Raw genomic sequence first — 11,702 nt, 5'->3', positions numbered from 1 at the left:
GGAAGGAAGGAAGGAAGGAAGGAAGGAAGGAAGGAAGGAAGGGGAGATGGAAAGGGAAGAAGAAGAAAAGGAAGGAAGGAAGGAAGGAGAGAGAGGCGGGAAGGGAAGAGAAGGGAAGGGAAAGAAGAACAAAAGGAAGGAAGGAAGGAAGGAAGGAAGGAAGGAAGGAAGGAAGGAAGGAAGGGAAAGAAAGAAGGAAGATGCTAAGCTAACCAGCTATGATGTAAAACAACAGATTGGTTTGTAACCTGTTTGTATGTTGTTATTTTTTTCTAGTCCGTCAGTCTAATTGAACGAGGAAACCCCTCCAGGAGCCTGGAGAACGTGTGTCGTTGGGCATATCAGCAACAAAAAACAGACCCCGGTCACTCAGAACATCACGATCACGCCATCTTTCTAACCAGGCAAGATTTTGGACCAGCTGGAATGCAAGGTAAAGTGCTCAAGTGCCCTCTCCCCACCCCTTCAGAAGCCCACTTCAGCTTTCAGTACGGAAGAGGTGCTCAATCTCTGGAAATTCAGACGGCTTCTCCTCCCTATCCCAGACGCTCTGCACTTGGCAACTTTTGCCCTAGATTATTATAAACAGTTCAATTCTCTCCACTTTCTTTATTCTTCTTCAACCGGCTGTCCATGAGATATGTAGGACACACGGTTAGAGAAAATGACAAAAAAAACCATATGGATTTTAAGCCAGAATTATTTTTGTTAGGCATAATTGTAGGAAACTATGAGAAAGAGTGTATATATCTAAGTTTACAGGTATGGACTGCAGCGAGACTTGTATTCGCTGAACATTGGAAAAATGAAGATTTACCAACGGAGAAAGAATTAATTAGAAAATTTTTAGATCATGCAGAAATGGATAAATTGACACTGAAAATGAAAGAGAAAGAAGATTCAAGTATATTTTAGAACACGGGTACCTTTTATCAATGGCTAGAGAAACGAGGTAGAGAGAAAGGAATTTAACATGTATTAGTAGGTTAAATGTTGGAAACCCAGACAATATGTTGCTGATAAAATATTAAGCATTTGTGATTATAAAAAAAATATAATTTTGGGGGTTTAAGCTTTGGTTTAAGATTTTTATCCTGGTGTTTGGATACTTGTATTACTGCTATATATATGCTGGCTCAGGAATTATGGGAGTTGAAGTCCACGAGTCATAAAAGAGCCACGGTTGCCTACCCCTGGTGTAGGCCTTACTTTTGGGGAAACAGGGTAGATATCATCTCTAGCTGGTCATTCGTGCCCTGGTCATCTCCTGTTTGGACTACAGGAAGTCCTCAACTTACCACAGTTCATTTAGTGACCGTTCAAAGACTGGTCAGTCAGAGAAAACATACCAGAAGGTCATGGAAAAACCACTTCCATATTGTTACCAAGAAAACTATCGTTCCATGTCCATCAGGTCATAAGGAGTCCAGCTCAGAATAACAGAATAATAGAGTTGAAAGGGACCTGGGAGGTCTTCTAGTCCAACCCCCTGCTCAGGTAGGGATCCCTATAACATTCCAGACAAATGGTTGTCCAATCTCTTCTTAAAAACTTCCAGTGTTGGAGCATTCACAGCTTCTGGAGGCAGGTTGTTCCACTGATTAATTAACTGTCAGGAATTTTCTCCTTAATTCCAGGTTGCTTCTCTCTTGATTAGTTTCCATCCGTTGCTTCTTGTCCTGCCTTCAGGTGCTTTGGAGAATAGCTTGACTTCCTCTTCTTTGTGGCAACCCCTGAGATACTGGAACACTGCTATCCTGTCTCCCCTCGTCCTTCTCTTCATTAAACTAGACATACCAAATTCCAGCAGCCTTTTCTTATATGTTTTAGCCTCCAGTCCCCTAATCATCTTTGTTGCTCTTCTCTGCACTCTTTCTAGAGTCTCGCCATCTTTTTTACTTCGTGGTGACCAAAACTGGATGCAGTATTCCAAGTGTGGCCTTACCAAGGCATTGTAAAGTGGTATTAACGCTTCACGTGATCTTGATTCTATCCCTCTGTTAATGCAGCCTAGCACTGTGTGGGCCTTTTTGGCAGCTGCAGCACACGGCTGGCTCCGTTGTGCCCACAGTAAAAAAATGTCAATAAAGGTTATCTTATCTTATCTTATCTTATCTTATCTTATCTTATCTTATCTTATCTTATCTTATCTTATCTTATCTTATCTTATCTTATCTTATCTTATCTTATCTTATCTTGAGACCATCCTTACCTTTCACAGCTGTGAGCCCAAGTAAACATTTAGTCCCTGATATCTGAGGTATTCTTTGAGGAAATTAAGTTTTTAAAAGCCGGGAAGAACTCTTCAGCACAAGAGTGAAATGAAACAGGATGCCTGCGAAGGCTTGTGCGCAAGGACCTCTGATAAGAACAGCTTCAAAGAACTCAACTTTGCTGCAAGTGAAGAATTTCAGAGCTTTTGATCAAGTGGGCTTTGATAGACAAAAATGCCCTTTAGTAGCCCCGATCTGTGCCAAAATAAACTCTCTCAGCTCAGAGCTCATCAACCTAAAGAGACAAGCAGAGAGGGGTACATTCGCACTTGCTCAGTTTTCTGTGAACATGAGGGCTTTGTGATGCTTTACTAAAAAGATTTTGAGAGGTATTTTGTTCCTTTGAGTCAAGCCAAATAAGTTTCTTACAATCAAAGACCAGAGACCAGAACAAGTTAAAAACACTCAAGGAATATCCGTTTAAAAAAAAATCTAAATTAAAATAATAAGTAATAGTTAAAATCTAAATTAAAATAACAATTTGGCACCCCATCCGTCAGTTAAACATGAGCAAAACATAGCGTGGCCTAAGTATACTACAATATCAATCCTTAAAACTTTGAGGCCCATTAATAATAATAATAATAATAATAATAATAATAATAATAATAATAATAATAATAATAATAATAATAATAATATCTGCCTATCCCAGATCCTTGATAAGGACTCAATAGGTAGACAAAAATCCACTCTGCCAAATCCACTCTGAACATCTGGCTGACTGTGTGATGATCAATAATAATAATAATAATAATAATAATAATAATAATAATAATAATAATAATAATAATAAATTTGGAAGGGACCTTGGAGGTCATCTAGTCCAAGCCCCTGCTCAGGCAGGAAACCCTATACCATTTCGGACAAATGGCTGTCCAGTCTTTTCTTAAAAACTTAAAAAGTGTTGGAGCATTCACCGCTTCTGGAGGCAGGTTGTTCCACTGGTTAATTGTTCTAACTGTCAGGAAGTTTCTCCTTAGTTCTAGGTTGCTTCTCTCCTTGGTTAGTTTCCATCTGTTGCTTCTTGTCCTGCCTTCAGGCGCTTTGGAGAATAGCTTGACTATTATTAACCTGATGCCTTAAATATTGCAGCAAACTCATAGCAGCCCTTAACCACATTCAGTTCTCAACTCTAAAACTTAGAAGCAAAAATATAGCAGTATAAGCTTCAGAAACTCTCTAATGTAGCAGATTTGACTTTCTTTCTTTCTTTCTTTCTTTCTTTCTTTCTTTCTTTCTTTTTTTAAAAAAGGCAGAAATAAAAATCAAAGCCCTTTCAGGAGCCAACTAAGTCCCAGATCTTCCAAATACAGGTAGTCCTCAACGTACAATGTTAAGGTATTGATTTAACAGCTAGCCAGCTTATGTAATGTAAGATGAAAGATGTAATGTAATGGTGGGAATGACTGAGCAGGGTCTGTGTCTCTTTAAGAGCCTTTGTATAACAGGAAGGCTCTGCTGATGTGTTCTCTCTCTTCTTCCATTTCCGGCTATAATTGTGGTTTGTTGGATCCTGCTCTATTAACACATGTGTGTATATTGTTCCTGGTGTATGATATTGCAGATAGTGTAAGATAAACCACCATTTAATGCAAACCACTGTTTACTGTGTTTACTCCTGGGGCAATAAAACTGTGCACGCTCTGACATGCAACCCCCTTCATTTAATGACTTTAGTTACAACAGCACTGAAAAAAGGGACATGATCATTATTCACACGACTGTCACAGCATCCTCGAGTTCCCCAAGTGACCTAAAAGACTCTCAGCTGACAACCGACCTTCAGACGTAAAGAATATAAATCTTTCTGTTCCCCGCCATTCCATCAGAAATGAAGAAGCTTCTTGGATGAGAAGCAAAGTGTTTTCAAGGAAACAAAACGCTAAGGAAAGTCCAGTTGCCTTGTGGAAAAGCAGTTTCGGGACCTGGGCGATTGAGAATCTCCATAGCCATTGTTGTTGTTAGTTGCGAAGTCGTGTCCGACCCATCGCGACCCCATGGACCGCATTCCTCCAGGCCTTCCTGTCCTCTACCATCTTCTGGAGTCCATTTAAGCTCACGCCTACTGCTTCAGTGACTCCATCCAGCCACCTCATTCTCTATCGTCCCCTTCTTCTCTTGCCCTCAATCTTTCCCAGCATCAGGCTCTTCTCCAGTGAGTCCTTCCTTCTCATTAGGTGGCCAAAGTACTCGAGTTTCAACTTCAGGATCTGGCCTTCTAAAGAGCAGTCGTGGTTGATCTCCTCTAGGACTGACCGGTTTGATCGCCTTGCAGTCCAGGGGACTCGCAGGAGTCTTCTCCAGCACCATAGTTCAAAGGCCTCCATTCTTTGGCGCTCAGCCTTTCTTATGGTCCAGCTTTCACAGCCATACCTTGCAACTGGGAAAAACATCTTGTTTTTTTTTCACAGGCTACGCTCCAGTCACAGGCATGTGTCATCCGGTGAGGAGCTGCACTCTAAATCACGAAGATGGGTTTTCTTCAGCTTTTGTGGTGGCCCACGAAACTGGCCACGTGTAAGTCTCAACATAAAACGGGATTTTCCCTTGGTGGCTCCTGGATTAAATCGAACCCCGGTATATTGCATCTCTCTTCTCTCCATCCAGCTGTCCATCTGGGGAAGCCGGCCACATCTCCTTAAAAATTGTTACCACAAATTAGATGACAGGTAACCCTTGACTTACAACCCTCTTTTTAGTGACCGTTTGAAGTTAGAACGGCACAATTGTAGCATCCCCTTGGTCACGTGATCAAACTTTGGCCACATTGGCAACTGACTGGTACTTATGGCGGTTGCAGTGTCCCGGGGGCATGTGGTCAACTTTTGCGACCTTCTGACAAGCAAAGTCAGCGGAGAAGCCAGTTTTGCTTAACAGGCACATTAGCAACCTAACAACAGCATTAATTCACTTAACAAGTGCGGCAAGAAAGGTCGCAAAAACCCACTGAACAGAAATTTGTGGTCATAAGTCAAGGACTATCTGTACTTATTAATTGCTGAGTCTAAATTCTGCTTTCGAGGTCGTACTTGGTACCTAGGACCTTTAGGAGAGCTGTTGTCCAATGGGAGACAAGTGTGTTGATTTCGTCCAATAGGAGACAACCGTGTACCTAGGACTTTTAGGAGAGCTATCGTCCAATGGGAGACAAGCGTGTTGATTTTGTCCAATGGGAGACAAGTGTACCTAGGACCTTTAGGAGAGCTATCATCCAATGGGAGACAAGTGTATTGATTTCGTCCAATGGGAGACAAGTGTGTACCTAGGACCTTTAGGAGAGCTATCGTCCAATGGGAGACAAGCATGTTGATTTTGTCCAATGGGAGATAAGTGTGTACTAGGACCTTTAGAAAGCTATCGTCCAATGGGAGACAAGCATGTTTATTTTGTCCAATGGGAGATAAGTGTGTACTAGGACCTCTAGTAGAGCTATTGTCCAATGGGAGACAAGCATGTTGATTTTGTCCAATGGGAGACAAGCGTGTACCTAGGACCTTTAGGAGAGCTATTGTCCAATGGGAGACAAGTGTACTGATTTCATCCAATGGGAGACAAGTGTGTACCTAGGACCTTTAGGAGAGCTATTGTCCAATGGGAGACAAGCATGTTGATTTTGTCCAATGGGAGATAAGTGTGTACTAGGACCTTTAGGAGAGCTATCATCCAATGGGAGCAAGCGTGTTGATTTCGTCCAATGGGAGACAAGCGTGTACCTAGGACCTTTAGGAGAGCTATCGTCCAATGGGAGACAAGTGTGTATGCTTTCCGTATTTTGATGTTTGAAAAGGAGACCAATTGTAGTCAAACCCATCTGAAAGACCGGATAGAGGTTTCCACCGGTTTTTCTCATTCCCCACCCCTAATTAATTCTGACATGTTGTTCTTTGATTCAGACTAGGGATGGAGCACGATGGACAAGGGAACCGATGTGGAGATGAGACAGCGATGGGAAGCGTCATGGCGCCATTGGTGCAAGCAGCTTTCCACCGATACCACTGGTCCCGTTGCAGTGGCCAAGAACTCAAAAGATACATACAGTAAGGACCAATCTCTTGCTAACAGATACTACTATATCATAGAATCACTGGAAGGGACCTTGGAGGCCTTGTAATCTAACCCCCTTGCCCAAGGCAGGAGTCTTTATAACATCCTGGACAAATCTTTTCTTGAAAGACTGGAGCACCCACCGCTGTGCAGGATCTGACGTGTTGCTTGATAAAGAAACACAGGAAACCAGAAGTGGCCTTTAAGCTTTACGTTTTTATTCAGCTGAACAAAGACGGGCTCCTCTAAAAGGGAGAGGTCCCGAATGACAGAAAATCCCTATTTTTATACTTTCTGATTACACAAGCCAGTCATGTCAAACACAAGGCCCGGGGCCCGGATGCGGCCTGCAAAGTGGTTTCATGTGGCCCGCGAAGCCATCCTGGAAACAGTGAGGGAACGGCCCCCGCTGCCTTGGCCCTGGCCCAGGCCGGCTGGGAGCCAATATACAATTTTGTGGTGGCCATCTATGCTGAAACGCATTCAGTCTTAGCTCCACAAGGCCGTCCGGAAACAGTGAGGAACCAGCCCCTGCCGCGTCGGCCCCATCCCCTGGGTGCATGCTGGGGAGGTGTCACCCTTTGTGAGGAATGAAGAAATGCACCATCGCCTGGAAGTGGCCAGCAAATGGCCCTCGCCTACTTCACCTATCCGGCTTGATGGACTCTGCCGTGGTCCCACCCCCTTCTGCCAGAAACCCTCAGATCTGTCCCACTCCTGCCCAGGCCCCTACAGGCACCCTTGACGTGAATGATGTAGAGCTGGCCATGCCCACCCAGTAGGCTTCACCCACCCTGGCCACACCCACCCGGCCCCCCAAGGGCAACCACAATGCTGATGCGGCCCTCAGTGAAATTGAGTTTGACACCCCTGACATAAGCAGTCACTTGTCTGAGATGGTATAGGTTCTCCTGCTTGAGCAGGGGGAAGGGACATTGGACACCTCCAATGTCCCTTCCAGCTCTATTCTATTCTAATCAAGAAAAGAACCAACCTAGAACTAAAAAAATCCCTGATAGTTAGAACAATTCATCAGTGGAACGACTTGTCTCCAGAAGTTGTAGGTGCTCCAATACTAGAGATTTTTAAGAAGAGATTGGACAACCAATTGTCTGAAATGGTATAGGATCTGCTGCTTAAGCAGGGGGTTGGAGTATAAGACCTCCAAGGTCCCTTCCAACTCTGCTATCCTGTTATGATTGATCCTCCAGACCCCTTCTCATCTTTGTTGCTCTTCTCTGCACTCTACATGCCTCTACTGGCAACTAGACCAAGCTAGGAACATTATTAACTGACCAACATCCAGCCAAGGTGTAAATTTGAACTGGAAGAATGTGTCATTTAAATGACAAATGATGGTCACCAGAGGCAGAACCATTGAGAGTAACACTGTTTTCCCATTCCTTCCCTGCTTGTAAGGTTGATTCTTTCCATGACTCACCAAGTCCTGGTGTGAATCAGGAAGACTCATAGCAAGAACCTATGGGTACTGTAATGGCAATAAAACTATTGATGCACTGTTGGGCTGGCACACAGTGTAGGGTTGGGCACATGCTTCCGAGTGATGCTCATTTTAGAAAGAGATGAGCAGCCTGTGGTTAACATGGCCTTACATGTCCTTTGGTGAAGCTCCCGGAGCCTCTTCGGAACAATTTGCCAGATCTGAATGTGGCCTAGCTGCCAAAAGTCAGCAGTAGAGTTGCCAAAAATTGGTATTGTGGTCTGCCACTGTTCTGTGGCAGGAAACAGAAAATCAACTCCAATACAAGCCTTAAAATAGCTTAATACAGTTAAGAAAAGGGAAAGGCAAGAAGTGAAGAGTTTACCCTCATCCCATTAGGAATAATATAGAATATTATAGAATATAGAATATTATGTATATGTATATATTATCTTGAGTTTGGTGCACCCTGTCGGCCCAAATATGGGAGAATTAATTCTTTGTTAGCAATCCAAATTTTGAAAAATATGTATATATGTATATTTATATGTATATGCATATGCATATCTATCTATCTATCTATCTATCTATCTATCTATCTATCTATCTATCTATCTATCTATCTATNGAGAGAGAGAGAGAGAGAGAGAGAGAGAGATATCTATATCTATCTATATCTATCTAGATCTAGATCTAGATACAGATACAGATACAGATACAGATACAGATACAGATATTAGATAGATAGATAGATAGATAGATAGATAGATAGATAGATAGATAGATAGATAGATAGATAGATAGATAGATAGATAGATAGATTATATATCTATGAGGATTCTCAGTCATCCAGGTCATGGTTGTCCCAAAGGTGCTTTTTCATGAGGCAACTGGACTTCCTTGTTTTTCTTTGAAGACGTTTTGCTTCTCATCCAAGAAGCTTCTTCAGCTCTGACTGGATGGTGGAGAAGGGAAGGATTTATACTCCTTGCAGACAGCTGGTCATTTGCCTTCTTTTAGAGAGTCGTTGAGGCCACTTGGAGGTTTATCTGTGTCCTCAGGGTGACTTGAGTGGTGCAAATGGGTGTGGAGCCTCCATGGCTCCAGGAGGGACACAGGGCAGAAAGCATCCTGATACCAAGAAGGCTGTACACACCCATTTGTTTTCTTTTCTAAGACATGCCCAAAATCTCCCTGCTTTGAGATGCAACTGAGTTTCTGTGAAAACACCAACCTGTGTTGTAATGGCCTCCTGACAATATCTTGTAAGAATTCAGCATCCTTGCGTCAGAAAGGATCGAAATTTGTAATCATCATCATCATCATTTGGGGCTTTGGAGTCACTACTTGGGGATTCTGCAGGTAGTTTGCTGCCAAACCTTAGTTAAAAAAAAGATGAATTGGTTTTCAGAGTAATTAGATGCTGAAGTATCATCCTCAGTGAGATTACGACTTAGGTAACATCACCAGATGTTGCCAAGAGCCTAAAGATGTTACCTAGTTTTGGTAATGAAACATCTGCAAGGGCACAACCAAAGTCAGAGAGCACCAAGGACTCTTCATTGGTGCAATAAAGTTGGTCTGACATGATCTGCTTTTGACAGACCCATGTGGGCTTCTAGTAATTCATAGCTGACCATTTTGTCTCCTTTTGGTTTTCTCTCGCAGTTCTTACGATTGTCTCCTCGACGACCCTTTTGAACATAATTGGCCGAAACTTCCTGAACTGCCAGGGGTAAATTATTCCATGGACGAGCAATGTCGCTTTGATTTTGGAGTGGGCTACAAAATGTGCACGGCGGTAGGTCTTCCTCGGTTCCTATCAAGTAAAGCTGAATTATAGTTTCAGTATCAAGATACATCAGCCCAAATCGGAGTTGATTGTGACATGATTTAGGCAAGAAAAACCAAATGCACAGGTATACTATAGGTGGTTCCTTGCTCAATAGTAGTAACTGTGAGAGGGACCTTGGAGTCCTAGTGGACAATCACTTAAATAGGAGCCAGCCGTGTGCTGCAGCTGCCAAAAAAGCCAACACAGTGCATTAACAGAGGGATAGAATCAAGATCAGGTGAAGCGTTAATACCACTTTACAAGGCCTTGGTAAGGCCACACTTGGAATACGGCATCCAGTTTTGGTCACCACGATGTAAAAAAGATGTTGAGACTCTAGAAAGAGTACAGAGAAGAGCAACAAAGATGATTAGGGACTGGAGACTAAAACATATAAGGAAAGGCTGCTGGAATTGGGTATGTCTAGTGTAATGAAGAGAAGGATGAGGGGGGACATGATAACAGTCTTCCAATATCTCAGGGGCTGCCACAAAGAGGGAGTCAGGCTATTCTCCAAAGCGCCTGAAGGCAGGACAAGAAGCAACAGATGTAAACTAATCAAGGAGAGAAGCAACCTAGAACTAAGGAGAAACTTCCTGACAGTTAGAACAATTAACCAGTGGAACAACCTGCCTTCAGAAGCGGTAAATACTCCAACACTGGAGGTTTTTAAGAAGAGACTGGACACCCATTTGTCTGAAATGATATAGGGTTTCCTGCCTGAGCAGGGGGTTGGACTAGATGACCTCCAAGGTCCCTTCCAACTTCATCATCATCATCATCATCATCATCATCATCATCATCATCATTACTATTACTATTACTATTATTATGTATCCCCCTTTCTTTATTCATAGTTTCAGTGTAGAAGCTGCAATTTTGGGAGAAAAGAGGAGGGCCTGAGACTTATGACCATTTTCAGTTTGACCACATCCAGATCATTGACACCTCAGTTTAGGGAGAATTTCCCATTGTTTGCTGTATAGGCAGTCCTCGACTTACAGCTATAACAGTGCCTGCCTATTAAGGGTTGCTAAGTGAATCATCACACGACTGTCCTGATTTGTACAGTGGTCATTAAGTGAACAATGCTATCGTTAAGCAAGCCCACTTTTCATTGTGGGGCGTTTTGGCCAAAAAAAACCCCAGAAGTGGAAGCTGGATTTCAGCGGCCATATTGTCAATCAGGGTCACGTGACTGCAGGATATTGCAAATGGCCATAAATGCAAGCCGAATGGTAAGCACCCAAAATTGATCACGTGGCTGCAGAGAGTGGTGGCTGTCAGAGCTTTGGAACTAGGTCATTAGTAACTTGGGGAGGGGGGAGGGGGCTCTGTCAAAACTCTGAATGATCAATAAGCGATCTGTCATAAGGACTATCTGTATACTCTATCTCAGGGGTAGGCAACCATGGCTCTTTATGACTCGTGGACTTCAACTCCCAGAATTCCTGAGCCAGCGTGGCTCAGCTTGGAAACTCTCCTTTTCCCCTCAGCATGGCTGGCTCAGGAATTCTGGGAGTTGAAGTCCACCAGTCATAAAAGAGCCAAGGTTGCCTACTCTGGCCTAGGCCTAGGGCGCTTTATGACTCGTGGACTTCAACTCCCAGAGTTCCTGAGCCAGCATGGCTCAGCTTGGAAACCTCTCCCTTTCCCCTCAGCATGGCTGGCTCAGGAATTCTGGGAGTTGAAGTCCACGAGTCATAAAAGAGCCAAGATTGCCTACCCCTGCTCTATCTCATCTCTGGTTTCTCCACTGTTTCAGTTTCGAACATTTGACCCGTGTAAACAGTTGTGGTGCAGTCATCCCGACAACCCTTATTTCTGCAAGACTAAGAAGGGCCCGCCGCTTGACGGGACAGAATGTGCCCCTAGTAAAGTAAGTGAAGATGTGTTTTCAGGTTGAAACGATGCATGTATTTCAAGGGGAAACTGGGAGATGGTGAGTTTTAGTCCTGTCTTAGGCATGAAAGCCAGCTGGGCTACTCTGGGCCAATCACCAGGGGATGATGAGTTCTAGTCCCACCTTAAGCATGAAAGCCAGCTGGGTGATTTGGGCCAATCACCAGGAGACTGTGAGTTCTAGTCCCACCTTAGGCATGAAAGC

General features: G+C 43.4%; 1 protein-coding gene across 1 annotated transcript in view; it reads left to right on the top strand.

Moving 5' to 3' along the window:
- ADAMTS3 (ADAM metallopeptidase with thrombospondin type 1 motif 3) overlaps positions 1-11,702 on the top strand; it is a gene marked incomplete at its 3' end in the record, with an annotated part of 118,739 nt that overhangs the window by 75,029 nt on the left and 32,008 nt on the right. Inside the window, exons 6-10 of the mRNA XM_015820856.1 lie at positions 277-433; positions 4,688-4,793; positions 6,170-6,313; positions 9,430-9,562; positions 11,361-11,474. Coding sequence (XP_015676342.1) covers positions 277-433; positions 4,688-4,793; positions 6,170-6,313; positions 9,430-9,562; positions 11,361-11,474 — 654 coding nt within the window. The remainder of the gene's footprint in view (positions 1-276; positions 434-4,687; positions 4,794-6,169; positions 6,314-9,429; positions 9,563-11,360; positions 11,475-11,702) is intronic.

This window comes from Protobothrops mucrosquamatus, unplaced genomic scaffold, assembly GCF_001527695.2.
Source record: "Protobothrops mucrosquamatus isolate PMUCROS unplaced genomic scaffold, P.Mucros_1.0 scaffold1191, whole genome shotgun sequence".
Taxonomy (NCBI): Eukaryota; Metazoa; Chordata; class Lepidosauria; order Squamata; family Viperidae; genus Protobothrops; species Protobothrops mucrosquamatus.
This window is presented reverse-complemented; position numbering and strand designations above follow the sequence as displayed.